At 33.6% G+C, this 16,852-nt stretch overlaps 1 protein-coding gene across 5 annotated transcripts in view; it reads left to right on the forward strand.

Moving 5' to 3' along the window:
• The window catches only part of EPHA5 (EPH receptor A5), a 272,484-nt gene that overhangs the window by 179,133 nt on the left and 76,499 nt on the right, over positions 1–16,852 (forward strand). For 3 of the 5 annotated variants that reach the window (XM_069457146.1, XM_069457142.1, XM_069457144.1), the window contains exons 6-8: positions 3,487–3,611; positions 10,369–10,528; positions 16,709–16,814. In XM_069457146.1, the coding sequence (XP_069313247.1) occupies positions 3,487–3,611; positions 10,369–10,528; positions 16,709–16,814 (391 nt within the window). The remainder of the gene's footprint in view (positions 1–3,486; positions 3,612–10,368; positions 10,529–16,708; positions 16,815–16,852) is intronic. The other 2 variants (XM_069457143.1, XM_069457145.1) reach the window with 1 other exon arrangement.

Genomic DNA, 16,852 nt, shown 5'->3' on the forward strand with positions numbered 1-16,852 from the left:
TCCATGTCATAATTGAATAGAATTGGAAACGTTAATGTATATTCATGTTTAGTTTAGTGCAGGTATAAATGATTATGTATAAAATTTTATAAATGTGCACAGTTAAAACACTCACATTTATTTCCTTGTTCTATTAGCTGAGAGCATCTAGAAGCAATAGCATATTGGTGACAAGGAACATACCTAACACCCAGGTCTTAATTTCTAATGTTATTAGAATAACAGAAATAAGTGCTCCTTGGAGAACAGACTGATTCTAGAACTGGGGTGGTATATAAACAAGATGAACCTGGGGTACCTGGTCTTCTGGTGCCAGAAATTAAGAAAGTGATATAGTAAACCGACAGATAGCCAAAACCCTAATGATAGGGGTATGTCAAAGAGACATAGGAGTTCAGAAAGAGCTTCCGATGGCCAAAGAGTCAATAATTTGAGTAAAAAAATAAAGCATTATATTATAAACCAAAGAATAAAAAATCCATGAGTCTATACTTACATCGTTAAATTATTAAATACATTTAAAAATGAAAAAGAATATACAAATTCCACATGCAGAAGAATTTCCAATAATTTAACCAGATACTCCACCCTCAAGAAAGTAGCTAGTAAATCCCCACTCCTTAAATATGGACTGCAATTAGCGACTTCCTTCCCAAGAGTACAATATAGAAAGCTAGAAAAAAAATAATTTTACAATGGAGAAATGGGATAAACACTACCTCAATCAGGTGATTAAGGTTAACATTACAATGATGTTATGTTGATTGTATGGAACCCTGATATGATCCAGTCGGGTGGCAATTTCCCTCGATAGTCTTCCCCCCCAACACTGCCAATCCCCTTCTAATCATGAGAAAAACATTAAATTAATTCCACTTGAGAGACAGTTTACAAAATATCTGACCAGTAAGCCCCCAAAGTGTCAAGGTCATCAAATCAAGGAAAGTGAAAAACTGTCACTGCCAAGAGGGCACTAAGGAAACATGACGACTAAATTAATGTGGTGTTCTGGATGAGGTCCTTGGACAGAAGAAGGACATTCAATAAAAACTGAAGAAATCTGAATAAAGTTTGCACTTTAGTTAATAATGATCTATCAATATCACTTTATTTATTGTGACTGACATAAATGTATTAATGTGATATGCTTCTAATAAGGGACACTGTGTTAGGTGTATGGAAACTCTATTATCTTCTTATCTTTCTATAAATATAAAACTATACTAAATTTAAAAGTTTATTTAAGAAACTCAAAAAGACAAGACAATTATTTCATAGTAGGAACTGTTCCTAGCCTAAAGGATTGGTCTTTTGCATATCATACCGATATTCAAAGGTGAGCTCAAATACAGAAGCTACAATACAAGACAGTTTGAAATATTTCCACATATCTGAAAGGTACAACTCAGAAGTTGTGAAAATTATTTTGTACTCTTCACAATGTGATTTCTTTGGTATTTTCTTTTCTGTTCTTACACAGGCACAGTAATAGTTTTATGATTTGACATCATTTATCTAAATTCTACATGCAGAAATGCTCTAAATCATCATTCTCATTTGATGCCAGGTTTACTTAAAACGTTGAGCAGACAGAGAAAGAGCAAACAGTATCAGCAAGGGAGACAAATAAGATAAATTGAACATGCCCCTTGATGCTGACAAACCTGGTCACAGTTATTTTAATGTGTGTGATACCTGTAAAATACTTTGCAGTGGAGGAGGATTGCTGCCATTCACAATTTGCACATCATCATTTTGTCCCCAGGAGCTGTCAGCATCACCACATTCATCAGCTTTACCCAGATGATGCAGAGATGCTCTTGTCACATAGGAAGTTATTCCTATTATTCTAACTATTTCCCCCCACCCTGAACCAATATTTTAAAGAATATATATATATATATTTTGTCATTGAGAAAACTCAGTTTGGAAAATACCAGCATTAACTGTAAAAGATGCAAGTAAATAACAAAGTATTCCACTTTAAGCTGGCTGTGTCCAGGTTGTGTCTGTGTTGATATTTATCTGATACCTTCACTTTGAAATGGTTATTTTATTAAATGAGTTTTAAAAGAAAGCACAAATCTCAAACCAATATTATCTTAGTATGTGCACCTATGATGAGTCAAACTCAGTCTGAATGGTACATTATGATATTGATATATATATATATATTTGCCATCCATTCATTCATCTATCCATTCAACAAATATTTATTAAATTTCTATACCCTAAGCAATTTTATCATTCTGGAAATAAAGCAGTGAACTAATTCAATTCAATTTTGCCTTCATGGAGCATACATGTTAAATATAATGTACTAATAGAAAGGCAGCAATACCATCAGTTCATTAGATGAAAATGACAACTATCTGTAGGGAATACATCAACCTAAAAAAATGATTTCACTGTAGTAAAGTGAATGAAAAACTTTGAAGACCTAGTCTTTATCTGGATTTTTATTAATCTATAATGTAATAAATATATAGTGGTAATAAAAAAGTGAGTATAATTCATGATTCAATATAATTCATAAAGATACTCACTACTGAACAAAATACATTTCAAAACTCCACTGTCTTCCTTAATCCTGGGTTACTGTTGCTTCTTCAGTAAATTTGCTCTTTTGCTACAAAATACAGTGAATTAGGGAGCCCATAGCTTACTCTTTTATGTTGCTATGTCTTCTGGACATATTTTCAAACCCAGAGTATCTCAGCACATTGATAAAATGACTTTGACTCAAATAGCCAGATGCTTTGTGAAGTAAAATAGCCAAACATATCTGAAATAGCATATATATTATTTCTATTTTTATTAGAAAAGTAGTTGTTTAATAGACAATATAGCAAATTGAAATGAGCACCATAAGTGATTATGACTTCTAATGAGATAATTGGGGAAAATGGAAATGAAGGAAAAGTTTCTTCTATTTGCTGTTTTTTCAAGATAGACCACATATTTAATGACGTTTTTAAAGAAAAAACCCTACCATATTTAATATATGAATTTATTAATAAACATAGGACCCATGTGATTTCAAAAATAATAAATTATAAAAAAAGTCTTAATGTGGAGATGTAATAATCTAAATAATTATGTGTCTTCATGTATCAGCATAATGGAATATACCATATGGAGTCTATAAATTTTAGAAACATAGAAGATACATAAATCATAAAGAACATCTTCATTCTATAAAATATAAATAATTCATATTTCTAAACTATGAAGAAAATGTGGACTACAGTCTTATGATAAGAAAATACTGAGGCATTTAGCTGATTTATATTCGTAAAAATCTTTGCAATCTTTAACACCTTCTATAGAGAAAGTAAAATTGCTACACATTAAAAAAGAAAATTTAATTGTTTGGGATTTTTATGATTATGCATTCTAAGAAGGCCAATGTATAAAATACACAGAAAAGGTTTTAATTTCCAGGCTTTATTAATCATGCCACTTTTTATTTATACTATTTTGCAGCCCCCTCTCCTGTCACCAATGTGAAAAAGGGGAAGATTGGGAAAAATAGCATCTCTTTGTCTTGGCAAGAGCCAGATCGTCCCAATGGAATCATCCTGGAGTATGAAATCAAATATTTTGAAAAGGTAGGACTAACAGAATAAAATATACCCTTTCTTTTTTTTTTTTTTTTCCATTTTAGAAACTGCAATTATCCAATTTGGAGAAGAGCATGTTGCAATTTTATGTGTGAATCAATGACAATTGATTCTGCAGTCATGATTATGGAGGCTAGAGGTGTACAGGGAGCTCTCCATTTGTGTTCTGCTGCTGCCAAATAGTTTACACTAACTGAATATTGCCATATAGTCTAATATCGGCTTAACTGTGTTTCACACCATTAAAAGATGAAGTCATAGGACATTTGAAAGTGTTGTGAACACTAAGCTGTTGATCTTCAGTAGTGGTGCAGTGTGCTAAATGGAAAACCACGTGAGCTTATGGCCAGTAACTCAGCATAATACATTATTAGGGAGGGATGGGAAGATGAGATTCATACATAACACATAATTTTTAAAGATGCTTAGAAAACATCCGGCACTGTGGTACAAACTTTATGCTTAAATTTGAGAGTACAAAATCAGAAATGTGTGCCTCATGTTCCCTATATTTTCTTGACTTCCCCTTGTCCTCTAAGTTGTCTCTTAGGGACACTTTTACATATTTTACCATAATAGTTGTTGAGATCTAAAGGAAATAAACATTCCTTTTCCTCTTTTCTGAATCTACAACCAAGTGAGCCATTGATGAAGGAATCATACAGATGAAAGCTGAAGATGAGCTTATAATTTCCAAAGCTGGGCTGGAGGATATGGTTTAGATATGTAACAACCATGATTCTTCCCACCACTCCCACCCCATTCTACCATGATTTATTTACAGCCTGGATCTGAATGGCATACACACCTTAGGGTAACCTGATTTCTAATAGAGGAAATTAAGATAGATGGGTACCCAAACCAGCCTCTAAGAGATGAGTTGGAGACCCCCGACCCAGAAGTGTTGGTTTTATGGTTGCAGGAGTAGAAAAGAAGACATATGTAATGCAGACAAGCAGATCCCAAAAAAGAAGAGAAGAGCTGAACCATATTTATGTAATTGTTTCTCCCAAACTCACAGAGATACCACTCATTCTCTTTTGAGGAGGAGGGAAGAAGATAGCAGGAAATGCAAAATCTTACTGTGTAACAACAACTACAACAACAAAAAAAAAATTCCCTAAGCTAGGACATTAGGGAAAAAAAGGAAAAAAAGGTTTTTCTTTTCATCATCTTGAAAAATACTAATGACTTATTAGTGAAAATTACTGGTAAATCAAAGACTCTATATGCATAGATTATAAAGTTTAGGTAAATGTATTGAATGTTAATTTGCCATATATTATAGATATTTTTAAAATAAACTTGCTTTTTGGTTCATTGGTTCAACTTTTTCATGTATAAAGATATGACAAAAATTAAACAGTAGTAAGAGGATGAAGTGGGGGCTATGTATTAATATATATTATTTGTAGGTTTTGGATGTCTCCACAATGTTCATGTATTGATTTTATTAATAGATGAACAATTTTTACTTTTGAAATAGTTATCTTTCTAGGAATGACTTGCTAGTAACATTACATATAACTATTGGGTCATTAGTGAGCATAAATGATGATACATACTAAGATATTTCATAAAACATATGTTATCAAATACATGATTCATCAAGAATATGCTAGGAGAATACCTCTGGGACAAAGTTATGTTGGGATATGTGTTGCAGTGTTTATCATCAACAAAAATGTAGTTAATCGAGTGGAATGTTGTGACATTAATATTCCTCACTGATTCCAGTTTGAGATTAGTAATCAAAAACAGCATTGCAAATTCCAGATGTCTACAATTTAAGCACATGCTATATCCAAAAATAATTTGTAAAATTAAAGTTTACATTCTTTGAGTTTTTGTAAACCTTTATTACTCTGTACTAATGCAAAGCTGTGTAGAGTTATATAAATATATACAAACACATGGTGAATTCTGCCATAGACATTGTAAGTTTCCAAACTTTCCTTATGATTAAAATGGATTTTAGAAGAAGTTGAAATGCATAGTAGAATTTTAAAACAACTAAACACCAGATGCATACATACATCTTAGATGAAATAAAGTTCAACAACAGGAAAACTAAAAGTTTGACAAGTACTTATTTTCCTGCATTGTTTTTTTTTTTTTTTTTTTCTTTTCTGAATCAACTATCTGGATTAATGACTAATTTTTTTTGTCCTTTTTTTCCCATTATGAATAAACTTTAGCACTCTGGGAGGCCGAGGTGGGCGGATCGTTTGAGCTCGGGAGTTCGAGACCAGCCTGAGCAAGAGCGAGACCCCATCTCTACTAAAAAAATAGAAAGAAATTATATATGGACAGCTAAAAATATATATAGAAAAAATTAGCCGGGCATGGTGGTGCATGCCTGTAGTCCCAGCTACTCGGGAGGCTGAGACAGGAGGATCCCTTGAGCTCAGGAGTTTGAGGTTGCTGTGAGCTAGGCTGACGCCACGGCACTCACTCTAGCCTGGGCAATAGAGAGAGACTCTGTCTCAAAAAAAAAAAAAAAAAAAATGAATAAACTTTGACTGCTTTCACCACCACTTCCCAGTGTATGCATATGTTTCATTATGTATCCAATATTCAGTACTAGCAAGGATTTATCTTTTTCCTCCTTTAAGTTGCTACTTCTGTTAGAACAAAGTTTTGTTCAACTAGTGGTGGAGAGGAGTCCTTTTCTAATGCTATTTTGTTTAATGAATTTTATTCGATCATAGAATTATTTTCTTTACAGTTCAATTTCTTTTTGAATTCCATTTATTTCAGTATGATTTGGTCTCATATTTAATAGTTTATATTTAGTGCTGTATTAACCCATTCTATTATTTGCATAACTTAAGAAAAAATGATTTGGAAAAATGGTTTTTATACATATCTTCTGTAAATTAATAACACGTTGTCCAAATACATGGTTTAAAAGTAGCAATATTTTTAATATGTTATTTTTTTGGTGGAAGTTATTAATTTCTTTTGGTCAGTGTTCTCCTTTTTACAGTGAAGATACTGATTTTGGGATCTTTTTGTCAAGCCAAATCATATAGCTGACTGATATAATATACATGAAGATTATTGTAAAGATTTTCAGGAAAAATAAAGGACAATGAGCTTTTATGCCATGTATTGAGGTGGGGGTTCTGAAAGGTTTCCAGAGCTCATTTTGAACCTTCAGAATGACACCACCATTTTATTGGACGGCTTTTGGCCAAACACAGGTGGCAGAGCTTTCCAGGGCACACGCATTTGCCAGCTGGCATGTCTGCCTGCGATTGCCCTGCTCTAATAGAGGTCACTGGGCTTCTCTGCTCCCGCGTGATGATGGGCCCATTGCCATCTCTTAATTAAAGGCAGAGGCAAAGGGAAGCTGCCCCTTGGCAGAGTGTTAGCCAGCTGGCTCCTTCTGCTGAGGCCCTCCCCTCGCTGCATGTGAGCAGTGTTTGCTAAGCAGCTGGGGAATGTAGCTCATTTGCTCGGCTGGGGCAGGAAGGCCGCAGAAGCCACTGCCCTGACCAAGGACTTGGCAGCCAGGTGGTTGTGGGTGTTGAAGATGTGTATCTAGGGTTTGTGATCTGATATTATAATATGAGAGTGATTTAAAGGGATAGAACAGAAGTAAATTTTGGAAGATATTTAGATCGTTTACAATGTATATTTACTGGTTTTGATCCCCACATACAAGCTTTGCTAAATTCTCTTCAATAATGTGGTATTAGCTAACTCAGAGACACAGTGTACATTTAAACCTCAGATAGGGAACAACTGAGACATACATAATGTTAATTGTTAAATCTGACACAATGTTATGAAATGTTGTGGAATTGATGTTAGATCATACATTATTTCAGGAAACAGCATTTCAGTTTTCTTGTAATTTTTTTACTCTTTGACAAAAATATCAATTTCTAATATTTTTACAAAGTGTATTCATTGTGCCTTCAATAGTTAGAATCTACAACCATGTAAGTTTTTAAAAATTGTTTTGATTTTTACTTTTCAATGGAATAATTACCATCATGCTATACAGTTAAGCATAATCAAATCTTCCTAGAACCTATTTTATAGATATTGTGCTTGGTGCTTTGTGTATTATCTCCTTCTCCTCCCAATATTATTGATAGATATTTTTATATCCATTTTAAAGAAGAAATAATTGAGGTTCAGAGTTGTGTATCCACATTTACTCACGTTAGTTAATGAGATGGCTGGAATCTAACTCTGTTATTTCTATGCTTTTAAAAAACTCTTATTTTACATTATAAATATTAATATTTTATGTAAAAATTGTAATTAAGTATATCAGAATCTCATACTTTAATTTTGACTAGATTTTTTTTCACCAAGTTCAGTTCCCTTTAAACAAATGAAAATATTAGAAAACAAACATTTAATCATTTCTTACTATGGCCGGGCACGGTGGCTCACGCCTATAATCCTAGCACTCTGGGAGGCCGAGGTGGGCGGATCGTTTGAGCTCAGGAGTTCGAGACCAGCCTGAGCAAGAGCGAGACCCCATCTCTACTAAAAATAGAAAGAAATGATATGGACAGCTAAAAATATATATAGAAAAAATTAGCCGGGCATGGTGGTGCATGCCTGTAGTCCCAGCTACTCGGGAGGCTGAGACAGGAAGATCGCTTGAGCTCAGGAGTTTGAGGTTGCTGTGAGCTAGGCTGACGCCACGGCACTCACTCTAGCCTGGGCAACAGAGTGAGACTCTGTCTCAAAAAAAAAAAAAAAAATCATTTCTTACTGAAAGTTACTGCTGCAATCATAGCCAAACTGAGAAGTATAATATTATTGAGAAATAATATTACTTATTCTCAACAATATTGAGAAATAATAAACAATATCATCAGGTTTATTTAGTCATAAACTTGAGCATTCTCAGAACAATCATTAACTATCATATTTTATAGAAGCTATTCACAATTTTTTTTTTTTTTTTTTTTTTTTTTTTGAGACAGAGTCTTGCTCTGTTGCCCGGGCTAGAGTGAGTGCCGTGGCGTCAGCCTAGCTCACAGCAACCTCAAACTCCTGGGCTCAAGTGATCCTACTGCCTCAGCCTCCCGAGTAGCTGGGACTACAGGCATGCACCACCATGCCCGGCTAATTTTTTCTATATATATTTTTAGTTGGCCAGATAATTTCTTTCTATTTTTAGTAGAGACGGGGTCTCGCTCTTGCTCAGGCTGATCTCGAACTCCTGACCTCAAGCGAGCGATCCACCTGCCTTGGCCTCCCAGAGTGCTAGGATTACAGGCGTGAGCCACCGCGCCTGTCCGCTTTTCACAGTTTTTAAAGGCACACATCAAGAAATTGTCTTTTTTACTGCTGACATTCCTATCATATAGAAGGGGTAATAGAGTAGATAAAACAATAAACGGTTGTGAATGAAGAGGCTGACTTGTATTGCTAGATAAAGTTTTATTAGATTTACTTACCTACTTTGAATCCTTTGTAAAACTCTAATAAAATGTCCAAACACTTTAAAGATTAGTCACTTATTCTGTGCATTATAAAACTAAAGATCAATCATTTGCCTATAATGAATCCGAAAACCTGACATATGGGTTAGAAATTAGACCATACTTATTTAGAAAGAAATGTTGATCCATTTAACTTTAAGATAATTGTGCTTTAACTTAAGATAATGTTTACACCCATTACATGAGAGTGGTAAATTGCTTTAAAAGAAGAATGTATATAGGTTGTTTATTGTAGGTGGTATTGATGGTAGTATAGAAAATGATGAAAGTCAATTTTGACATGTCAAATTAGAAAGAAATGAGAATATTTAAAATAATGATGATGAAAATTAAAACATGCATTATAGTTTATTGAGTGTTTTCACATGCATTACCTGTTTCATTTTTACATCTCTGTGAGAAAACTCAGGTAGTAGTCTCTACCCCAGTTTTACAGACATGGAAACCATACAAAAGCAAAAGTGGATTTGCTATATTTTAGCATGTGATTTTAGGATCCATACTAAGGTCAACTGGCTAATTTCACAGAGATAATGAGGAGTTATGGATGGCTAGTCTCGACTTTTCCTAGCAGTCAAAATAGGAACATTTCCTCTTTTTTCAGTTTCTAAGGCTATCTTTCCAGTTATTTTTTTTCCTACACCATCTCCATTCAATACTTACCTACTTCCCCATAAAATAGGAAATTTTTAAAAAGAAAAAAAAGTTTTGCTCATTGCATTTTTTCTTTAATGCTGCCTGTTTAGTCTTATTTAATTGAAATTAAAGTTCTCCAGGGAAGTACTAATTTCTTCTCCCAAGTCCTAAATATGATTAGAAATCTAATTCACTAAATATTTAAAGCATAAATCCTACCTCACAGTATGTAAGATATTGTCTACTTTCTCTGTAAATAGGCAGTATGTTAGATATGCTTCAATAAAACTTACCTGAGAAAAACAAGCACACAAATAACGATAGTAAATGTCTGTAAAATAATCTCCTGCAAAAATTAAATTTTAAAAATTTTACAAATTTATTTTTGCCAAAGGCAAATATGGTAGATAGGTAGACAGCATGCCACCCACCACCTGAGTTCTAGAAAAAAACTTTAAGATTTTACGTAAATAGCATACATAGATTGTGTAGATTTTTTTCTAAAAACATTGTTTGTCTTAGTAGCGAATCCATTGCTTTCTGGTTCCTGATCTGATCTATGATTCTAAGTTTTGCTGTCATTAGTAATTTACATGTTGACTTTTTTATTGTATGTACATGTGCAATCCAAGGACCAAGAGACCAGCTACACAATTATCAAATCTAAGGAGACGACTATTACCGCAGAGGGCTTGAAACCAGCTTCAGTGTATGTCTTCCAAATTCGAGCACGTACAGCAGCAGGCTATGGTGTCTTCAGTCGAAGATTTGAGTTTGAAACCATCCCAGTGTGTAAGTCATTTTAATTACTGTCAACTCATGTCTCTGTAATGGTTACCAGAAAAGAGTCAGTGGATCAATACCCTCCCTGGGCATTCTGTCAATCTCACTCTCCCTCTCTCTCTCCCAGACATGACACCTTCAGGGGAGGAAGCATCTGTCATGCTATTATGGTAGGTCGGCAGGTTAACACATTGGTCCCCGCTCCTCGTTGGATTTAGTCTACTGGGAGATGGTACAAGAGGAGATCCTTAAGAAATGTTTAAACTTGTTTTTAAACACTTTCTTTCCACTGCTGCCATACTTTATTGAATTATTGCCATTTACTTTTTTACTTATTTTGTTGAACTATGCTACTAGGCGTAGTCTTTCTGTGAAAATTCCACAAGGAGTTTTCTTTAGCATCGACTTTGGCATGATAACGGTGCTCTCAAGAACCAATCTGATTTCTTAAAAATAAATAAATAAATAAATAAATAAATCTCTGGCATTTTGAGTGGAGAATCTGGAAATATTTCTGGAACATCCTTGTACAATTTTTCCCCATAAAAGAGCATAAAATATTTACCTATAATTTCAACAAAATATTCGTATTATATACTTGTTCTAAAGTAAACACACTAAAAGCAGAATTAGAAGAATACAATAGCTTGCCTTGTTCATAGAGGAAAGAAACGACATTATTAGTCTTTTTATGAAGAAAACAGGAATGTCGAGAAAGATCAGGTGTGTGTGTTTGTCTTATGTGTGTGTTTGTGTGTGTGTGTTTGCTTTTTAAAGCTAAATTACATAAGAATTTGTGATTTTAAAATGAAGAAAATAAAACGCCTATCTTTTTTTTTTTTTTTTCTTTTTGAAAATCAACAAAATGAGAGCTTAGGTACGGGGATTTACTTTGTGAGGATTAAAAGACTTATTAAATTAAAATTTCAGTAAAACTATGTAATGCAGCCGTTTGGAAAATCAAGATATACTTCTGGTCAAAGCATGTTTAACTGAGTTATTTAGAAAATAATTATTACTTATCTTTCTAAGTGTTACTCTACTGAATTTTATACAGAGAAATATGCCATGGTAAAAAATGATAAATTGTTTTCTATTTATGCAAAGGAAAATTCTACAACTGCGGTTTAATTAAAGCTACTGAAATTTGGACCTCTAATACTATTCAGAAAAGTTTCTTAAGATATTTCACGAGAACATATGTAATTAGTCAGAAAATTATCACAGTATTGTCAATGGATTATTTAATCATGCACCTAGAACCAAAAGTGGATTTATGACAAAAGACATGTTGTATAAGCTGACCATCCTAATAGGACTTGATTCTATTTAGGTACCATTAGTAATGTATACTGTTCATGTGGTCTACCAGCTGTGGGGACAAAGCCATGTATAACATCTCAAAATATGCTTGAATGCTTTGGCGACTACACAAATGAAAAATCCTATTTATGCCGGGCGCGGTGGCTCACGCCTGTAATCCTAGCACTCTGGGAGGCCGAGGCGGGTGGATCGCTCAAGGTCAGGAGTTCGAGACCAGCCTGAGCAAGAGTGAGACCCCGTCTCTACTAAAAATAGAAAGAAATTATATGGACAACTAAAATATATATATACAAAAAAATTAGCCGGGCATGGTGGCGCATGCCTGTAGTCCCAGCTACTCGGGAGGCTGAGGCAGTAGGATCGCTTAAGCCCAGGAGATTGAGGTTGCTGTGAGCTAGACTGACGCCACGGCACTCACTCTAGCCCGGGCAACAGAGTGAGACTCTGTCTCAAAAAAAAAAAAAAAAAAAAAAAAATCCTATTTAAAAAATTATAAAATTCTGCCCAGCTTTGTGATGTTGGCATGTTCAGCAATTAGTTACTCTTCATATTTTTTAATATTCTCTCCTTTATTTTTTTATTATTAAATAGTAGCTTACAGGCATGCCAAAATTCATCAATCAGATCACAGAGAAGAATTACTATGCGATCATTTTCCTATATACTTTTACAAAGTCTTACGTGAGACAGGCTACTTTTAAAGTTTTTCCTATATAATTTCTAGAAGAAAAGAAATCTCACACAAATGATTTTTACTACAAAAGTTGATTTTAGTGTTATTTTAATAGTTAATGAAAATATTTTAATACCACGTTGCCTCCTAGCTTTTATTAGTGTAAAATCTTATTTTTACTTGAGTTTGTGTATATGTATTTGCAAGCTTTCTAAAAAAGATTTTATTCTTTGTAGAATTATCTATGACAGATCAATTCTTTTTGATCTTTATGTAGAACCCTTCCTGAATAGAATTCAACAAGCATGTACTATGTACCTAATACATACTAGGTTTTCATAGGCTCTGGAGAAATCAACATGAGTAGCACATGAAAACTACTCCCCAGAAAGTAAGAACACAATTTATTTAATTCTGAAATATGGAATATTTCTTTTAACAGCATTTTATAGTAATTGTTTTGTCAGTTATTTAATATTAATTTTATTTACTCCCTACACATCAAAAGATCTAGGTACTGTATGTGACTCAAATACTTGTAAAACACAATCCCTTTTTTCTCATAGTCTTACAAGGAGTTAAAGACGATACTAATGATAATTAAAATAATACTTTCTTTTCAGAATTTCTATAACATTTGTGTCATATACCTTTCATTTGACAATTAGTTATGTAGTCATTTGTGAAATCACATTCATTGATTGGGCAATTCTTTCTTTCATATCATAATCTTTATATATACTTATTATTTCCCAGCAAGGCCGCCCAATACTTGATTGCAGGAATTATGGTATCTTAAATGTATTTGTGTTTTTCTTCTTAAAGTTATCAGTGGTTTTCATTTGGTAGATAATAGTTAAGTATCCAGGCTTTAATTAGTCACTGTTATTAAGGAAAGTCTTTTTTCTCTCTCAGGTATATAAGAAGTGAAAGTTATTTTAAAATTACTTTGAGTATATTTTTTTAAAAACAATTTTCTAATTGCCTGCTCAACTCATTTGATACATGACACATTGACACACTTTGTTATTGATTTGCTTCCAAAATTTATCACTTATTAATTTATATTATACTTCAGCCATTTATTTACAAAGAGGTAAAATTGTTATGAAGGGCTCTTCTTCTTCATTTACATTATCTTATAATTCAAAAATATAGCCCTAAAACCAAATGCAAATAGTAGTAAAAGCAGAAATGTAAGAATATTTATTTCAGAAAGACTTATAGGTGGAAATGTGAAGAGTTAGGTGGAAAATCTTCAACCATTCTTTCTCTGGCAAGCTTTAGTTTATGTTTTATAACTGACTGTGAACCTCTTTATTTTATTTTTATTGCACATAAACATAATATATTTAAAATCAACTCCTTATATTACCTCTGTTCTCAATAGTGACAAAAAAACACATCAACAAATAAACCTACCATGAATGAAACCATTCAGCCAAACTAGTTAGCTCTTTTTTCTGATTTCTTTTTAACATAATTTGTCTTGAAATTTTGAGACTATCACTGACTTTTTCCTAACCCCTACTTGCCCAATATTTACCAATCAGATTTTGTGTTTGTCTTGATTTTTTTTAATTCATCATTTCCTTTTATCCATCTCTTACCTATTTGCCTCAAATTTGTGTAACCTAACTGCTGCAATAATGGTGGTATATTTTTAATTGAAAATTTTGGCCGGGCGCGGTGGCTCACGCCTGTAATCCTAGCACTCTGGGAGGCCGAGGTGGGCGGATCGTTTGAGCTCAGGAGTTCGAGACCCGCCTGAGCAAGAGCGAGACCCCACCTCTACTAAAAATAGAAAGAAATTATATGGACAGCTAAAAATATATATAGAAAAAATTAGCCGGGCATGGTGGCGCATGCCTGTAGTCCCAGCTACTCGGGAGGCTGAGACAGGAGGATCGCTTGAGCTCAGGAGTTTGAAGTTGCTGTGAGCTAGGCTGACGCCACGGCACTCACTCTAGCCTGGGCAACAGAGTGAGACTCTGTCTCAAAAAAAAAAAAAAAAAAAAAAAGAAAATTTTATTGAGGTAATTGTAGGTTTGCACATGATTGTAAGCAATAATATACAATCATGTGATAACTCATACACATTACTTAGTTTATTCCACTGGTAGCATTTTACAAAACTATAATGTAATATTACAACCAGCATATTGACATTGATCCAAGCCACAGATCTTAATCACATATTCCTGTACTTCTTTGTATACTTGTGTGTGGACGTGTGTGTATTAAGTTCTACACAGTTTGGTCACTTGTGCGGGTTTATGTATCTACCACAACAGTCAAGACACCAAACAGTGCCAACACCATAAAGATCCCTTGTGTTGCCCTTTTGTAACCACACCCCCTGCCTACAGGAATAGCTCTCATGCCATCACTAATCCCTGGAAACAATTAATCTGCCCTCCATTTCTAATGTTTTGACATTTCAAAAATGTTTCATAAATAGAACCATACATTGTGTGATGTTATACTTTGGCATTGGCCATTTTTATTTAGTATAGTTCCCTGGAGATTCATCTATATTGTTTTGTGTATCAAGTTTGTTTATTTTTATTACTTAGTAGTATTCCTTGGTATGTATGTAACACAATTTGTTTAACCATTCATCTGTGGAAGGATGTCATAATAGCAAAATTCCACTTTTGCTATTATAAATAAAGTTGGTATGAACATTTTGAACATTTTTTTGGGGTCAACATAAGTTTTCATTTCCCTGGGATAAACTCCCAAGAGTAAAATCACTGGGTCATATGGTAACTGTATATTTAGTTTTGTAAGAAACTGCCAAACTGTTTTCCAGAGTGGCTGTATCATTTTACATTCCCATTGGCAATGCATGAGTGATCTGATTTCTTCACATCCTCATAAGTATTTGGTATTGTCATTATTTATTTATTTGTTTGTCAGTTATGTTGGATAGGTGGGTAGCAATATCTCACAGAAGTTTTACTTTGAATGTCCCTGATAACTAATGTTCAGCATCTTTTCATGTGCTTATTTACCTGCCTTACTGTTTTAAATTTTCCCACTGGTTCCTACATACACATATTATTTATCAAAAATTATAACTTTGATCAGGTTCTCCTGATTAAGAAAGTTTATAGATACCTATTGCTGTGAGAGAAATATCCAAAATTCTCAGTCTGGACTTCGGGCTTATAATCTGGCTCTAACATGTCTTTTCAGCTTCAGTGATTAACTGTTGAAATATGTAGCTAAGGCAATAGAGTCTAGAGAATACCCATGTAATAAGGATTTGCAACAAGGAGTAGGAAGCAAGATAAGTTACAAAATATGATTTCTCAACATATTCTACCTTTAAGTTTCCAGGGATCGTATATATGCACAATAATTTTTTAAAAGAAACATTATTATTTACTAAAGATTAATAAGGACTAGTTATCAGCACAAAAGAAAAATTCCTTTACTTATTTAGGTACAACTTCTTAATCATGTCCATTTGCCTCTTATTATGGCAATTGTATGGTAAAATATAAACTATTTTTATCTAAATCCATGTATTTTAGAAAAGGTGATGTAAATAAATCTAACCTTAATACAGGCTTCTCAAAGTTCAAAATGTATGGCTTGATATTTTTCAAAAAGTGATCTTATAAAATATATTCACTGATTATATTCAGCTTTTATGTTTTTAAATCATGTTTAGCATAGTGATAATATATTTAACTTCAGTAAGGTCATAATTGTATTATTTTGGACTTTAAACTATGTGTATGGGAGAAAAAAATCCTGAGTTAATCAAATTCTTTCTAGAGAACAGGAGCATGCAAACTCTAAAATTGTCAAATCTTATATACCAAAAACACCTCCTATTTAAATTAAGGTGTTTGAAGTGAAGGAGGAAATTCCATTTTATCTTGCAAACCTAAGGCCCCCAGATGAATACTGTGCAAACAATACGCATTCATTTTTTATGATGACAAGGAAATAATCAGTGACTTAGTGTTGCTTTCAAATTTCTGTTTGAAGAGTAAATATTTTCTTCTGAGGAAGGCTTTCAATTACACACTTTTAAGAAGAGATATTAGGGGGATATCTTAGCCAAGACTGGGTGAATTGCTTAAACCATGAATTGATTACTAACTATTAAGCAGCTTTAATTTCGAATGCATATGATCACTTTAACCACAAGTTCCATTTTCTGTGTCTCCTATCAGCAGTTGCAGCATCCAGCGATCAAAGCCAGATTCCTATAATTGCTGTGTCTGTGACAGTGGGAGTCATTTTGTTGGCAGTGGTTATCGGCTTCCTCCTCAGTGGAAGGTAAGAGAGGAAGCTGTGATTCTGAACTTTTGCAGCTG

This window comes from Eulemur rufifrons, chromosome 24 (assembly GCF_041146395.1).
Source record: "Eulemur rufifrons isolate Redbay chromosome 24, OSU_ERuf_1, whole genome shotgun sequence".
Taxonomy (NCBI): domain Eukaryota; kingdom Metazoa; phylum Chordata; class Mammalia; order Primates; family Lemuridae; genus Eulemur; species Eulemur rufifrons.